The sequence below is a fragment of the Dermochelys coriacea genome, chromosome 6, assembly GCF_009764565.3.
Source record: "Dermochelys coriacea isolate rDerCor1 chromosome 6, rDerCor1.pri.v4, whole genome shotgun sequence".
Classification (NCBI taxonomy): Eukaryota; Metazoa; Chordata; order Testudines; family Dermochelyidae; genus Dermochelys; species Dermochelys coriacea.
The window spans coordinates 79852438-79871043 of NC_050073.1; the positions used below are offsets into that span (position 1 = coordinate 79852438).

Consider the following 18606-nt stretch of genomic DNA (forward strand, 5'->3'; position numbering starts at 1 on the left):
AGTCTCAATCAGCAGCACTCTTCCAGATGGTAGACAGCTTACTGAGTCTCACTTTAGTTTGGGTGGCAATTCTGCAACAGAAAAGCTTCAAAAACAGACTCCAACGAGAAACTGCTGAGATTGAATTAATATGCAAACTAGATACCATTAACTTGGGTTTGAATAGAGACTGGGAATGGCTGGGTCATTACACATATTGAATCTATTTCCCCATGTTAAGTATTCTAACACCTTCTTGTCAACTATCTAAATGGACCATCTTGATTATCACTACAAAAGTTTTTTTCTCCTGCTGATAATAGCTCATCTTAATTAATTAGCCTCTTACAGTTTGTATGGCAACTTCCACCTTCTGTGTGTGGGTGTGTATATGTATACAAATTTATTAGAGCATAAGCTTTTGTGGGCTACAGCCCACTTCATCAGATGCATAGAATGGAACATATAGTAAGAAGATATATATGGGATGCTGGAAACGAAGATATATATATATCTTCTTACTATATGTTCCATTCTATGCATCCGATGAAGTGGGCTGTAACCCGCAAAAGCTTATGCTCTAATAAATTTGTTGGTCTCTAAGGTGCCACAAGTACTCCTGTTCTTTTTAGTGGGACAGGATGCGAGCGACTCTGAAGGAAGTGACTGTTGGACTAATGTTCAAGAAATGAATACTGAAATTGATAATCTCAGCAGTTATAGCCAAGCCTTGAATGTTCCTGTTTTGAGGAAGATTGTTGAGAAGTTTATAGCAATGACCGCACCACACTTTGAGGGGAGGTGTCTGGGTTGCAGAATGAAGGGAACTGTGCTTTATGGCTGGGGGAGGGGGAAGATGAAAACGGCTGCAAAAGGGTCAGCATGGTCACTGACTCATCCCCTGGGAATGAAGGGTTTAAAGGGGCAGCCCTGTGCCTGAAGCCTCCTTTTTATACAGAGCAGGCTGAGGCAGCACCCACCCTCCCTCCCCTTTAGGTGGTGAAATACCAGGTTTGGTCAAGACCTGCTGTGGGCATTACGCAAGCTGTCCCTTTTTTCAGGGGTGCTGGAAAGGAATTTTTCCCCTTACCACCATATCGGCCTAGGTGCAGTTGGGATTTTTACACCATCCCCAATGGTGGATTCAGCAGGGGCTTTGTTCATGCCTAGCATGAAGGGTGGTAGGCTATATGTCGCAACTCATTATTTAATCCTGTAGGGCAGATGTCCAGTGCAGGTACTCCACAGGGAAGGTATACATGGCTTGGCAAAGGACTTAAAAAGAGGTGTTCTTTAAAGGAACAAACAGGGGAGCGGGGTTGGGGACTGCTATGATTGGTATGGCAGGGAGCCAACCCCCCATTATTATAGCCCACCTTAACCTTCATACGAGGGAAGGAGGTGGTAAGGTCCGGGCAATGGATTTGCTGGAGAGACCTCAATTGAAAAAAAGGGGGAGCAGGTAATTAATAGGGGGTTATCTATACTGTACTCTTTTATCTGCCGGGTAGTCCCAGGCATTTAATAATAAAATTGCGGCCTGATTAAATCCATGTCAAATGTCTCCTGTCCTTCTTTTGGTATAGCCAGACAATGTAGTTTTGGCATTTTCTGGAATTCTCGGTGTTTCAAAGATGTCATCGAGTGAAATTGTAGACCTGGGTTAGGAGTCACATACTGTTTGGTTATTTGTTTGACAATTTTCTGGCAGTGGACAAAAACAAATCATCATGCTTATTATTTTTGTTTTACAATTGAATTTGATGGAGATGAAATATTGTAGATGGACCTGCAAACCTTCACAGTAATAGTTGTTAATAGAAATAGTTGAGCGCTCATTTCAATTGGAAATAAAATAATTTATTTCAGTCCCTAACTATGGACTTAGGAGTCTAAACTGTAGCTCATGAAAGCTTATGCTCAAATAAATTTGTTAGTCTCTAAGGTGCCACAAGTACTCCTTTTCCTTTTGCGAATACAGACTAACACGGCTGCTACTCTGAAATAAGTTCACAAAGCCATAGTATATATAGACACTTGTACACTAGTCCCTGCATCTGTAATGCACATACAACTTTTCAAAATGAAATAAACCTTTTATTCAAAAATTACACATAATGTCATGCAAAGAGATCTAATGATATTAAACAATGTGGCACTATTACCTATGATGTAACCAGAGCACCTCATTACATAATTGATTCGCTATTAATTACACTATATGAACATCAAATTATTTATTTTCAAAATGGGAGCCATTAGAGTATAAAAATAAGTACATATAAAATATGGTAAGAGAACATCACTTTGTCATATATATTAAAACCATCTATGTCTCATTAAATCTGAAATCCACTTTTAGTAAGTTTTCCAATCTCCACTAACCTCCTGGGGGGACTGTATAAAAAAGAAAATGGATATAATTAACAATACTACAATGTATAATCCATATATTTGAGAGAAAACATTTTCAGAAACATTAACTATGCCACTAGTAGGTAAACCTGCTAGCATTTCGTTTAACTTACTTTCCACTGAACTATGAGATTAACCTTATTACCATTGTTCACTACAGTACATAAACCATTGTTTCTTAAAGGAAATGTATTGTCCTATGCAGAAAGAAAAGGAGTACTTGTGGCACCTTAGAGACTAACAAATTTATTAGAGCATATGGATCTCTTGTGTGGACTGGTCCAGGCTGAGGTTGATCCACTTCCTGGACACTACGGTGCTAATAAGCGATGGTCACATAAACACCACCCTATATCGGAAACCTACTGACCGCTATTCCTACCTACATGCCTCTAGCTTTCATCCAGATCATACCACTCGATCCATTGTCTACAGCCAAGCGCTACGATATAACCGCATTTGCTCCAACCCCTCAGACAGAGACAAACACCTACAAGATCTCTATCATGCATTCCTACAACTACAGTACCCACCTGCTGAAGTGAAGAAACAGATTGACAGAGCCAGAAGAGTACCCAGAAGTCACCTACTACAGGACAGGCCCAACAAAGAAAACAACAGAACGCCACTAGCCATCACCTTCAGCCCCCAACTAAAACCCCTCCAACGCATCATCAAGGATCTACAACCTATCCTGAAGGACGAGCCATCGCTCTCTCAGATCTTGGGAGACAGACCAGTCCTTGCTTACAGACAGCCCCCCAATCTGAAGCAAATACTCACCAGCAACCACACACCACACAACAGAACCACTAACCCAGGAACCTATCCTTGCAACAAAGCCCGTTGCCAACTCTGTCCACATATCTATTCAGGGGATACCATCATAGGGCCTAATCACATCAGCCACACTATCAGAGGCTCGTTCACCTGCGCATCTACCAATGTGATATATGCCATCATGTGCCAGCAATGCCCCTCTGCCATGTACATTGGCCAAACTGGACAGTCTCTACGTAAAAGAATGAATGGACACAAATCAGACGTCAAGAATTATAACATTCAAAAACCAGTTGGAGAACACTTCAATCTCTCTGGTCACTCGATCACAGACCTAAGAGTGGCTATACTTCAACAAAAAAGCTTCAAAAACAGACTCCAACGAGGTGACTGCTGAATTGGAATTAATTTGCAAACTGGATACAATTAACTTAGGCTTGAATAGAGACTGGGAATGGATGAGTCATTACACAAAGTAAAACTATTTCCCCATGGTATTTCTCCCTCCCACCCCACCCCCCACTGTTCCTCTGATATTCTTGTTAACTGCTGGAATTAGCCTACCTGCTTGTCACCATGAAAGGTTTTCCTCCTTTCCCCCCCCTGCTGTTGGTGATGGCTTATCTTAAGTGATCACTCTCCTTACAGTGTGTATGATAAACCCATTGTTTCATGTTCTCTGTGTGTGTGTATATAAATCTCTCCTCTGTTTTTTCCACCAAATGCATCCGATGAAGTGAGCTGTAGCTCACGAAAGCTTATGCTCTAATAAATTTGTTAGTCTCTAAGGTGCCACAAGTACTCCTTTTCTTTTTGCGAATACAGACTAACACGGCTGCTACTCTGAAACCTGTCCTATGCAGATTATACATATAGCTACTGCATACAGAGAAATAATCCTGTTAATAAAATAAACACAACGGTGCTTTTGATTTTTATTCTATGGCCTTACATTTTAAATTGTACATATGGTACAGGGAAAAGTTATTTCGTTTTGCAGTTGTTTTCCTTTCCCTTTTCATTTGAAGAAAAGGTTGAATGCTATAGGTAAACATGATGAGGACATAGGATGGGAACACGATGGTATGTATGGGAAGACGTTTCATTCCCTAGCAGACAATTACTTGGACTTATTTTTCTGTTATGAAAATTGATTTTGGTTCTGCATTAACGTAGGTGTTCTTTTTATTAATGTGCGGCTTCACATTTTCTTTTGGAATACTGCTGTACTGTAATAATACAGAATATTTTTATAGCACTGTCCACCTACAGACCCGTATGGGCTGCACAAACATTAGTGAATGATGAAGCCTCGCTAAACCTTTGTGGTAGGTATTGTTTCCCCCCCTTTTTAGAAATGGGGAAATTGAAACACAAAGAAATTAAGTGTCTTCTCCAAGCTCTCCCAGAAGGTCTATGGCAGAGTCAAAGCTAGATCTCAGCTGTTCCAATTCCGAGGACTTTACTTTCACCACAAGGCCATCCTTCCTGTCTCTAGGTTGCCTCTCAATAGAGTCCTTATGTGGTAAAGAAAGACTGTTTCTTGTGTTGCTATTTGTTTTGATTTAAAGTTCAATTTGTGCTGGATACGATTTTTCAGTTTTCCTTCATTATTATCAGAATGAGTGCTAGCTACTGTCATCATTTGCTATATTGTGTGATTATTTTGTTCTACATTTTTCACAGCAACAAAAAGTCCTATATATTCTGGTCAGCTCAGTATTCTGTACGTAGCACTAGGTACAACTGTATTGGAAACCCAGCATACTCAATCACTCCCTCCATCAGCTTGCAGGGGCCAGAGGCTGATGCAAACATTTTTCACACTCAGCTCCCAAATGAGAAGAATGAGCTTCATTTCAGTGTATAGTGACACTTACTGGCTGATCAACAGTGATGTTAAGTGAGCTTGCAAACACCGATTAGTCCAGCCTGTTAGGGGGTGGAGAGTTCTATTGACAGGTTCCTTGTATACAAAGAAGAGGATATAGGTTAGCTAGGGGTGTTTTATGTTGTTGAGCATTAACATTCTTATTAATTTATTTCATACTATTGCTAAGCCCAACCATTATAAAACTCATGAATTAGAACCTCAAAAATAATGAAATTTTTTAAAAAAATATAAATTTGGGGTTTTTTTTATTGCTCTTCTGGGTTTTGAGCTGTTAGGGTTCACCTTTTCAACCTTTTCTCTGCAATCACAAGGGCCAGAAACATACTCGTTTTTAATGAAACAGGAGATTCTCATATAAACACATAGCTCTAGGCACTGGGACTTTAACAAACAGACTAAATATCATGAGACTCACAATTAAGCTGTGTGACTTGGCAAAACTGATTTCCTAGCTTAATGGTGTTGCCTACACCTGGGAAAGGCAATCTGGGGATGAATAACAATTTTGAGGGTCAGGAGAGACCTGGGGCAGGAAGGGATGAGGAGTAAAAATGGGGAGGGGAATGCGACAGTTTTTTGTAAATCTTATTATATGAGCATGGTGAGTGCAGAGAACTGTGTGAATTATTGGCTAGCAAAGGGGATTGACCTTATATTGATAAAAGTATGTTGCTTTCCCCCAAAAAAATCCCTTCCCAAAGATGGGGGGAATCTAATTACTTTATCATATATTCACCGTATTTCATAACAAAACTCATCCAAGGGTTCAGTTCAAGATAAATGATCCATCATGAGCCAAAAAGACAGTATAGATGGTCTCACCTCACAGCCAGTGTATTCAAGGGAAAGCTTGAACTTGCTGGAGTTCCTCTGTCTCAAAAGCCACTCAAGCAGCAGTGAACAAACTGCTATTGCTTGTTGCCAGCCAACCTTAGAAAGTGCCCCCCCTTCTTCTTGATGATTATATCGGAGCACGTGCTGAGGTGAGTTGTCAATAATGCCACATTTCTTAGAGTTTTCTAATCTAATTTTATGTAAACCAATAAATAATGGACAAAATTTATAAACCTGATTCCTAAAATTAGGCTCCTAAACATTCAGGCACTGAAAATAAAATGTAGCCTGATTTTCAAGGTGAGTAAACTTGTCGCTCCCACTGATTTCAGTGGAATTGGTGGATGAACAGCATTTCTGAAAAATAGGTCATTTGTATTTGAAAATGTTGGCTAACATTTTCTCATTAAGAGTTCTTGAATGTCCATGTAATGCTGTATTTCACAGCTAGCAGTGTTTGTGTCTATTTGCATACAGGTTTTTTATGTAAAGATAGTGACCTACCAGCTGCCGGTAGTATTTGTACCTCTGAATCACTGACGATGGGAATATTTCATTGAATTTGTGACTGAGCATGCCAGATATTGTCACATAAATATTTCTTAATTTATGGCTTAGGACTGTCTCTTTGCTCTCCAGCTCTAAAGCAACTAAACTTTTCATTGAAACAACACAGATAGCAATGGATAATTAATCATCAGTTAGTGAATCAGTCAATCACTTTGTATGGTGCTTTTCATTATAACTATCTGGAAGTGTTGCTCAACATTCAATATTGCAAATCTTAAAAACAATTCAGTTAAATAAAAGCCCATGGATAAAGCTTAAGCCATGTTTGGATAAGCCATAAAATTATAGTCACAATCAAATTTTTATTTAAAAGGAAAAGCCAGCAACATGGATTTACAAAAAAGTAAGGGACCCAAGATGTGAGACTTTAGACAAACAATTGAGATCCATCAGGTCAAATACAAATTTTAACTCTGGTTGAAAGTTGGATGCCAGTGCTGAGATTTGAGAAATCCGTGAACTGTTCCTAAAGGTGCCAGCGATCAGTTTTGCTATTTCATTCTGGATCCATTACTATTTGTGTAACAATGCTGCTGGTAGAGCTGCAAACAAAGAATTACAGAAATTCAATGTGGATGTAACAAAAGCATGCAAAACAGTTTCCAAATCAACAGAACTCAGGCAGAATTTAATCCTTTCTACATATCAAAATGATAAAAAAAACTGTTGTAATAGTTTAAATATTTTTATCAATAAAGAGCTATCCAAAGTCCCAAATCTTTTCATGGATGATAAAACCTTTACCTAGATGTAATTGGCTTAAACTTTAACAAGCTGGAAGACATCCAGTATGGGACTGTTTGAAAAATTGCCTGATTAAGGTCAGATTCAAAAGCAGATAAGCTGAGTGTCATTTACAAAACACTGAGGAAACCCAAACGAGCTTTTTTGACATCCATCCTAAGGCAACATTTATATAGCAAACAATAAGGAAGTCAGCACCCAGTCTTGTGACGTTACATTACAATATAATGAGACAGATACTGAATGATTTTTGCCAAAAATGTGGGATTCTGCCACTGCCCTTGAGAAGCATAGAGGTTTTTACATCTCCATGTTACAGGTTAATGCTCTAATTATGGCTATTCAAGAGATAGCTCACTTTGTGCTTCAGTTAGGTTTTCCCTTTTAACGCCACAATCATATGAATTCCCATGTAAGGATAAAAATCCTATCTGAGACTGCAGCCTTCACCACACCTGTTTTGATTGTGGATCCTGACCCGTGAATTTTCTGGATTGCTTTCTTTTTTTGCGGATCCTCACATTTTAAATAATCAAAGGTTAAAGTTAAATGTAGGCCAATCTCGGTCTGTTTCTAAAACATAGTTTTGACTCTGCTTCACTCCTACCCTATGGCTCCTTTACTCTAACTCACACACCCAGCACACACATGCTAACAAGATAAGGGATATCTTCTTGACCACCTTTCTTCTCACTTCCAGGTACAGGAAAATCAGGCCATGCCTTTGCTAGTTAAACTTTCTCCTCCAAGTAGAAACAGAAGAAAATAGCTTCTACCTGGCTGTAGAGCGGAAACATTTCAGAGTAGACTTTCCCTCTACTGGATCAGAGATCACATGGAGGAGCACCTCACACCACCTGTTCCCTTTCTCTGCTAAACAAGATGTTGAAAAGAGAAGGTGCTCTCTTTAGCTTGGTTCTTGTTTACTTCTGATGAAAGAAATAGAAGCCTGTGAGCTTTGTTAAGGACTGAGCTCAAGAAGCCTGGGGAAAAAAACTGTATATAAATATGGGCAAGATAAGACACAAAGAGAGAAAATATTTTCATTTAATTGAATATTCATCTTTTTATTTAAGATGGATTAACTCTTTGCAATAAGACTAGCAACAACATTCCTGAAAAGAGTGCTTGTTGTCACTTCATAAACAGTTGAAAGCACAACAATATCTCTGCCTCTAGTATTCCTAAGCAGACTCTGACATGGACATCATTTATTAGGAGTGGGGATGATGTTATTTCCAAGCTATCTTTTTGTTTAAACCTAGGTTTAAAGTTGCCTCACCTGTGTGACAAAAATCCAAAGGAAATATCTTTTCCCTACTCTAGCTGTTTTCATTTTCTCCTTCCTGCCTCCTTGCCTGCTCTCAAGTCCCTAAAAAGACTAAATCAGTTTATTTTCTATACACTGCTTTCCCATCTGAAGTAATACCAGGAAGCTCTTCTTGTGCCATTCTCAAGGGAAGGATGCACTCAGTGCCTCCTGGAATGTATGAAGACCATTTCAGAGAGACAAGGAAAATATACCAGCCTAAAAGCTCTGAAAGGGAAGGAGTAGTCAGAGTAGCCACATCTGGCATAGACCTAACTGTTACAGGTATTGGCATACTTCCATGCACTCAAGCTATATAAATCTTTTTTTAAAAAACAAACAAACAGTGTATATCTCCGGGTGGATACTGGGTTCTAAATGCTATGAGTCATCATAAACCTTTTTCATTAAAGTTGAATGAAACTCGATATCTGAAACAGTACTCACAGCAATAGCGGGGTTGTTTGTATCTTAAGTCTGATGCTTGTTGAGATGAGACCTTCATTTCAGTTCAAGTTTTGAATTTAACTCAAAACTCAAACCAAAATGCAGCTTAACCCACTGCATTCTTCTCGGTTTCAGAATTTTGAAGATTTTCACCTGAACCTGAAGTTCTTCTCTTGAAACTTGATCCAGGTTTGCTGAAAGTTTTGCAAACCATGATGAACTGGTTAGTAAACCTAGCTCAAGTTTCAGATTTGTAATGCCAGATGCCTCCAGGTGAATATAATGTGGTTTTCAGGTTTCATTACAAAAGATGTACATAGCGCTAATATTCATGCCCTGATCTTGCCCTTCTGATGCTGTCTCTATTTCTTTAGAATATTTTGCCAAAAATGTAACATTTTCCACTACATACTTCAAAATTTCTCCCATTTTCATTGGAAGGAGAATCTTTTGAAATGAAACTGGAAGAGTCTGGACATGCAAAAAGCGCCATAATAGGGAAGATGGCTTTTTCCATCACCTCCCTTCCTCCCCACAAATTATTTGGAAATGGCTACATCGAGCCAATTTAACCAACAAATCAGTGTGTGTTGTGAATAAATTCTAAAATCTTTTAATGTGAAAATGAATTCTAATGAATGCCTTCTCCTCTCACACAGAAGGAAAAAATAAGGCTTCAGAAAGTGTTTCATACTTTAGTAGCAACGCTACATTTGCATCCAACACCATTTTTCTTTTTTTGTTAAAAGTTACCTTTCTGTAATTGCAGACTAGTTTAGACTTTAGATAGCAGCATCTGAACAATAATGGACACTTTTTTAACAGATTATTGCCAAAAGTGCATTCTTTATTCCAGGGAGACACTGTAATAGATACCAGCATTTTAGTAATGATAAAAGCAATCTGTAAGCTATTATCATTTCCTTTAGAGTAACTTAATCTTCATATTGTTTTATATGTCTGGAATGTTAATAGTGTTTTTAATTTAGAAGAAGTATATTATGTATTACTAATTACATGTGAATATGAACTAAGTACCAGGCCAGTGAACTATCTTCTTAAAAATAAATATATGGAAAAGTACTTAACCCAGCATAAGGAGTGGCACAAATAAATTAAAGAATGCCATACAGAGATAATAACAGCTTTCATGGAATAAGCCTAAGAGAAGCATCAATTCTAGATTCAATCGTGTATTTTATTTCATACACTGTACTTCAGGAGACAAGTTGGAAGGAATACAGGTGCTGCTTTTGGTCCCTAAAAATGCTGTTTTAATTTTAATTGTTGTTTGCAAATGATTTCAACACAAATTTCTTTGTGTATCTTTTTACATGTCCGTGATCTGATTGAATTAAAATTAAACCCAACACACTCAGATATCATGGTGATACACACACAGGTAGATTGAATTTACAAAATGAAATATTTATCTTAAAATACTTGGATGGCAGTTGATTTCTTATCTCTCTCTCTCTCTCAGGAAAAAAATATGGAATTGGCATTGAAAATATGGATATTTTTTAAAGAAATGTTGTGAACAATTTCCAAACTTGTTAAGGAAATACTGCACTGATCAGAGAATCCTAGAGAGATGTGTTTAGCATAGCAATTTAGTGGCCCCTAATGCTATTAAAAGTATGGCTTTTAAATAAAGGAAACCAGTTCACTATTTTTGAAAGAAGTTGTAATCTACTTTAAACGGTCATTCCGTGTTTCTGACTTGCAATTAGATGATATTTCCAAAATGTCAATCCCTGATTCTGTTGTGTCCATCATCGTAATAAAATGTGACAGCAAAGATATTATATCAATACTTTTTCCATAATTAGCATTAAAGATTTCACAAGGGTGAACCAGAAAAGTTGTACAAAGGTTTTCCAATGAATGGGCCTGCAGGCAGCATTATGCCTTTAAAATCTTTTAATATAGCCAAGACTATGACAACCAGGAGACAAATCTATGTGCAAACCCGTTCGGAGAGAATAGTTTTGTGGTGTATGATGTATGTTACATAAATGAGCTTATTAGGACTCTCATCTATTTTATTATTGGTGCCCAATTTAATAGAGGCATTTAAAAAACAATATTTCTGCCTGACTCCTTGAAATGAAGAAGATACATTGATATAATTGAGAGCAAATGATTGCATGTTGTGCCATTTAATCATGTCATTTTTCAATTGCTATTTTTTGCACTTCACTGCATACTTATAGAATATTTAGCTTCAATATAGATTAAGTCCCACCATTTGCAACTAAGCAGAGATCCTATATTAGGTGACATTTTCTTTTAACCTTGAAATCAGTTAAAACACCCGCGTTTGCCAGTATTTTCTTTAAAAGATGACAAATCATCATTCACTTCCAGTCCATGGCATTTGGCTTTTTTATTTTGAGGAATTACTTACCATTGGTTGTCTTTTTCATTCACTAATAGAAATTCTTATTTTCAATTTTCATGCAGTATGCAAAGTTAATTTTAAAATACAAACTGTAGCACAGCAGACGGTAGGAGCCAGCTAGCAGACAGCCACTGTCATCTCATGGAAAGCATTCTGTTGATACGTCATAGTTCCAACTTTCTGTCCCTCCACTGTTTTTCATTATTAGTGATATTTGCATAAAAAAAAGGGTCAGACTTTTCACAGTCATTATTCTAATCTTATGCCAACTCTGTTGAAATCTATGGTGTTACATGGGCCTAACGCAGATATAAAGTGGTGAAACAGGCCCACCTTTGTTTTGCAGAGTTCATTTGCTCCTGCTGTTTGTTCACCACTTGAAAACGTGACTCTGACTAGTATTATCATTATACTGAGAGCACCAGCAACCATTAGAATTAAGGTTGCATAAGAGCTTCCATTTCATGGTTATTTCATAATTGCCCTCAGTGTATTCTTGCACATTCTTCTGAAGCAGCTAATACTGCCCATTGTCAGAGACCGGATACAGGATTAGAGAGACCACTAGTCTGATTGGGTATGGCAATTCCTCTGTACCTAAAAGTACAAAGAAAGTGAAAACATGTAAGTTAGCATCCATGGGCCCTTCAGACAGCTTTCCTGACTCCAGAGACCTCAGGTATTTTCAATTAGATTGGGCCTTGAATTTTCTGAGATTTCTTTTTTTCCACACACTACAATATTAATAAGTATAAAGTCAATAAAACTTTAAACAGGCAAGACAAAAATGACTGAAATGCATTAAGACCTCATGCAAAGAAATTTCCGTATTTACTAAAAGTATGTGAAAAAATTGTCTAATCATTTTGCTACAAAAATCATCTAAATTTTTGTATATAGTAATTCAGATTGATGCTCTAGAAATACAGTTTTGTGATACAACTATAAGGTGGGTGAGCAACTGATTGAAAGACCGTACTCAAAAAGCAGTTATCAATGGTTTGCTGAAAAACTAAGGGAGCATATCTTAGTGAGGTCTTGCAGGGGTCAGTCCTGGGTTTGGTACTAGTCAATATTTTCATGAATGACTTGGATAATGGAGTGGAGAGTATGCTTATAAAATTTGCAGATAACAGCAAGATGTGATGGGTTTCAAGGCCTTTGGAGGACAGGAATAGAATTTAAAATGACTTTTCACAAATTGGAGAATTGGTCTGAACTCAACAAGATGAAATTCAACAAAGACAAGTGCAAAGTACTTCACTTTGAAAGGAAAAATCAAATGAACAACTACAAAATGGGAAATAACTAGCTAGGAGGTAGTACTGCTGAAAAGGATCTAGGGGTTATAGTGGATCACAAATTGAATATGAGTCAACAATGTGATGCAGCTGCAAAAAAGGCTAATATTCTGGGGTGTATTAACAAGAGTGTTGTATTTAAGACATAGGTAATTGTCCTAGTCTACTTGGCTCTGATGAGACCTCAGCTGGAGTACTGTGTCCAATTCTAGGCACCGCACTTTAGGAAAGATGTGGAATAATTGGAGAGAGTCCAGAGAACAGGAAAAAAAATGTTTTAAAGGTTTAGAAAACCTAGTGAGAAAAGGTTAAAAATAACTGGGCATGTTTAATCTTGAGAAAAGACTGAGGGGAGACCTGATAAGTCTTCAAATAAGGCTGTTATAAAGAGGATGATGCTCAATTGTTCTCCATGTCCACTGAAGATGAAAGTAATGGGCTTAATCTGCAGCAAGGGAGATTTAGGTTAGATATTAAGAAAAAAAATAACTATAAGGCTAGTTATGTTCTGAAATATGCTTTCAAGGGAGGTTGTGGAATCCCCGTCATTGAAGGTTTTTAACAACAGTTTGGACAAACACCTGTCAGGGACGGTCTAGATTTATTTGGTCCTCCCACAGCACACAGGACTGGACATGATGACTTCTTGAGGTCCCTTCCAGTCCTACATTTCTATGATTTTGTGATATGAGAATTTTATCATTTGTGAACTATTTCAGCTTATCAATTTTGTGCCATTGTCTAGCAATCTCTCTGCTCTACAGATAAACATTGGACTAGATTGATGTACTGGTCAATGGCAAAATAAACTTTGTATTTAATAGGTTCCTTAATAAACTTCACACTCTATTTTTTTGTTTCATTTTTGGACTTAAAGGAAGAATATCCAGTTGTTGAAAAATATTGCTTAGGCCTCAGTTCAGCAAGGAACTTAAACATGTGCCTAATGTATGTGCATAGTTCCATTGAATTTAAGAGGACTCCTCACATGCTTAAAGTTCAGCATGTGCTTAAGTACCTTGCAGAATCAGGGCCGTAGTAGCCAAGCAGTAGTATTCCACCATGCTGTGTGAGAGTACATGGTTCAACCCCTTGTCCCAGAACCATCCTGGGCACTAGGTTCTGCCTAGACAATACTCTTGGCCCTTGGGATGGAAGCAGTCTTTGATGTAATTCAGCAGTGGCCCTTCCAGATGATTTATGGTGTGCTATTAGCAGGCTATGAAAGGAGAGCAATCCAGCCCTTTTCAGCTGTCAGGTTGACAGTCACAAAGCACTAAACATAGGGTTATGCCGAGAGAAGAAAGATCTCCAGGGTTCTGCTGTGATGTACAGGAAATATGTTTGAATAAACACTGCATTGTAATATTTACTATATATTCACCAGACCTCTCTATCTATATTGCAAAACATAGTTTACCTTATTGGGACAATTCAGCCTAGATTTTCAAACGGAGCCTAAAGCAAGCCTCCTAATTCTATAAATAGGCATCTGCCTGACTTTTTAAACTGCTGAGCACCAAAAGTTCCCACTGAGGGCAATCAGAGCGATGGAATGTTCACCACTTTTGAAAGTCAGGCAGGTGCCTAAAAATGGTCTTAGAGTTTAAGGTTCATGCACTTTAGACTCCTGTGTCTGAAAATCCTGATCCTCTTGGCTTTTCTTTAGTTAAGTAATGGCTTTGTTAATTATGAGGTTTTTGTAGAGGCTAATATCTCAAAATATAGAATTATACCATTTAAAAACGTAAAATGAAATAACTGGTGAAGATTTGGAAATGAGAACTGTCTGTGCACAATCACTGTATTCACAATTTTTCACATGACAATTCCAGTTCAATAGTTGCAAAATATGGATAGTATGGGACACTGTGAGCTTTCATGTCAAAGATACAGATAATGATCATTTAGCACGATACGTAACAGACCATAAATACCCCCTTTGGATTCATGGTAGCCTGCCGTTTTAGACATTATTTGTGTGCCTTTACCTGATTAAGTCTTCTAGCTCTACAAGAGTCATTACAGTAATTCTTTTCCTTGTTAGAAATGAGTGTTTCATCCTCTTTTAATATTAATCATAACATATAATAAAGTTGAAACAAAACTACCATGGTTGAATTGTATTGTAACACCCATGTAAATCAAGAATAGCTTCCGTGAAGTTAATGTTATTATGCTGGTGGAAAACTGATGTAAATGAGAGATGAATTTGTTCCTGTATCTCTGCTTGCAAATAATACAATGTACAGATCTTATTATAGCCCACATATTTTGGTTTATGAATGGGAATGGTCCTCAGTTTATCATATTATATGGGATTGTAACAGGAGTGTTATAGCATCCAACATTGTAGGGGATGCCATCATTAGGTACATCAAGGTAAAAGGATGAATTAAGGGTATGGGGCCAGATTCTCAGCTTCAGTGGAGTTTATTCAGTTTTTCACCAGTTTAACTGAGAGCAGAAGCTAGCTCATAAAAGCCACCATTATGTTCAGTTTCTTTGCTTTTGCAGTGTTAAGTATGATCTTCCATTTTATTTGTACCTAGATTTTTTTTTCTGGTGTAATATTAGGCTAATGAACAGCATCAGAAAGGAAATACATCAGACATTTGATTACATCAAGAGCTGTGTAGGTATATAGTAATGAATCCTAGGAAAACAAATAAGGGCAAGTTCAGGAAACTTAAGTGAAAATACAGCACTGGTCTAAATTGAATAATAAAATTCCTGGTCATATTTTGCCATAAATAGTGGTTTGGGAATTTGTCATTCACCTATTTAAAATTCAGAAATATTAAAGGTACAGAGTTCTTTCATTACAGAAATAATGGAATTCCAGCTATCACAGAGTTGGGGTAATTTAAATAGCTATAGAATGCATTATATCAATAAGTGGAACATCTGTATGAAATGTCCACCTGCTGATATACTACTCAGTGTACTTTACAATGAAATGCACTTAATCATTTTAAGACGTCTTCTAATGAAGCCTTATTGGGATTAACATTTGAACACAAATACTTTTAGGCATTAAAACTTGCGCTCTAAATGAGATTGCATTGTCTTGTTTACCCTTGTTGATTAATAAGCAATCTGTTAACTGTTAGAACAATCAAATTGTGTCAGTAGATTAGTAATTCAGCTATGTTTGTGGATATAATCATTTCTTTTGAAGGCTTTGATTAAAAAAATCACTTGCCCGCTATCAGTAGGCAAAAGAAAAATATATATTTCTAGATATCTGCACCACTATTTTGCTCCAGTCCTTCGGCTTAGGGTCATTGCACAAGCACAAATGCTTCTGGAGGGCAAATACTGTTTTGATGTACATCACTTCGCTTCCTTTTTTAAAGCAATCTAATAATGCAGAAGCTTAACTTATTTTTAAAAGAGTAGTATTGTTTTGTTATTCAAGTTTAGAAGGGGATCTCCAGCTTAATTATCAATATTTTTCAACCATTGGCACTTGTGGACTGCTCTGAAAGTTGTGATGAGTTTATTTTACTTTAAAAAAACAGAAAATTAAAAACAAAATACCTGTTCCTTAAGAGAAACAAAAATGCTCAAATGATAGTTGAGATTTTCTCAGAGGGTCATACACATTCATCTGTGGCATCCTGCAGAGGAAAACAGATGTTGTTGGCAAGTTACAATTGAAATTATCTGGGAAAACTCCATGCACGAAATACATTATTACATACATAGTATAATGCCATGAGTAGCATAAGTGCCATTTGGGAATCATATATTAGATTCACAGCATGCCATGAAAGGGTACATGGTCAAGTGCGAGGCTGAGGACTCTTCCTCATAGATGTCCAGGCTATGTGCCCCCAAACCTCATAACAATTACTGTAAAAAAACATCACAAGTTAATACAATCCTGATGCAACATGGAGTGTCCATAGGGGAGGGGTGTTTGTAGGCAATAGCACTTGAAAACCCCATACCTGACCCTATACTGCACAGAAAAGTAGCCAACCATTGTTCTTCAGAATTGGGGAAACGTGTCCCTTAATTGCGGCACAGGCGATGCACTACTTGTATTATTATCATAGGGGGTTTCCAATGCAATGGTACAGGTTTCTAGAGTATATGCAACATTTCCTGGCCTCAACTATTTGGTAAAAACAAGGCTTGTTCATTGGTTTGAATTGCATGATGAAGCGCAAACGGTATTCCTCCGTTGCACTGGATCTTTCTGATGAAATACAGTGGTTGCTATTAAATATTTATAATTTTGAACACAGATATTATTACTTCAGTATTCCTATTTTAATTTCAGTGTAAGAAATACCTTAGGATTGTTATAATCACAAGAAGCCTTTGTAAAGATTTTAAAGAGGACCACTGCACTTCCCTGCTGCACATTTTTCCTCAGGAGTAAAACATATGGCCCATCATTTCTAATGGTTCTTCTAAGTAATATATTTTTTCTTTATTTTGATTTTCTAGATCAGCATTGAATTAAACATTGAATTAAACTATGTCATTTTATGAGTATAGCGTTTATTTATTTTTCCTGAAAGATTCTTAAAATCCATTTTAAAACCTGGAATGACTAGATGTTGGCAGGATAACTAATTTTCAGAGATATGCCCCAATGGAATAGAGGTTGGGGGGAACCCTGTATGTGCTGTAAATCGTTCGGCATCATTGAGACAGTTAGCTACATGTGGCATTAATTTGAAGAAGACTTAAAGTAGCTTTGCAGCCTCATTGCCGTTATTATTACTATCTGTGAGTGCATCACCAAGCTTTGATATTAAGTATTAGGGAAACAATGAATGGAATACAGACATATTGTAAGAAGACTGGGCACTACAAAGTATAATCTTAACAGTTAATTTTATACATTTGTAGACTATACCGCACTGACATCTGTCATTTCTCTGTCCTGCAGTCTCTGTGCTGTGAGATCAAACAGAGACGTCGTGGAGTAGCCTCTCTGTTGCGATTATGCCAGCACCTCCTGGATGACCAGGAGACCTGTAATCTGAATGCAGATCACCAGTCTATGCAGCTGATAATTGTAAATCTTGAAAGAAGGTGGGAAGCCATTGTCATGCAAGCTGTCCAGTGGCAAACCAGGCTACAAAAGAAGTTGGGAAAAGTCCCGGTGAGTGATGTTTGCTTTAAAAAGACCTAGTATTGTTTCATTTGTCACATGGGAGATATCATTCCAGTGGATGGCAAACATATTCATTTTACAGTGGATTTTCTGACTGAAGATGCCATTTCTGATCTTCACAGTCAACAAATAAAGCTTTATTTTTCACAAACCAGTGCTGGATTTGGACATGACTGATTAATAAGATAAACTCATAGTATACATATACTGTTTGCTGCATTTTTAATCACATGGGATCTCATTCTGTCAAGGACTGGGCACATTTGAGTTGAAAGCAGTGCAAGTTGAGTTACTCAGAACCTAGCAGGATTGAGCCCATAATTTTTTATTGAATATGATACTTCATAAAAGTTCTGTACACTGTTAATAATGTTTTTAGCACCAGCCTATCACTAGGTGCATTCTTCACATAGGACAGTGTTTCCCAGCTGTGTGCCATGGAATTTTGGAAAAGTCACTTGCAAGGAAAAACTCATTTTAATTAGTGTCACAACCAAACTGCATTTTGTGCTGTTGCACTTCAGGTGGATGTGCATGAGACAGACCTTACATCAGATTTCTCATTAAAAGTAAGCGATTTTTAAAATAATTTTAACACAGGGATGTGTGCCACACAAATCTTTTATGAAGTAAGTGTGCCTCAGACTGGAAAAGGTTGGAAAACACTGACAAAATATTTTGAGTATGTAATAAGTTCTGTACTACTTAAAATATAAGGAAAATGTATTCATCTATTCTTCTTTTAGGAAACAATCCCTAAGAGGCAAAATATTATATTACTTATGCTATCAA

General features: G+C 37.3%; 1 protein-coding gene across 1 annotated transcript in view; it reads left to right on the top strand.

Annotated features, from left to right (window-relative positions):
- AKAP6 (A-kinase anchoring protein 6) overlaps positions 1-18606 on the top strand; it is a 391946-nt gene that overhangs the window by 323935 nt on the left and 49405 nt on the right. Inside the window, 1 exon segment of the mRNA XM_038407981.2 lies at positions 17587-17802. Coding sequence (XP_038263909.1) covers positions 17587-17802 — 216 coding nt within the window.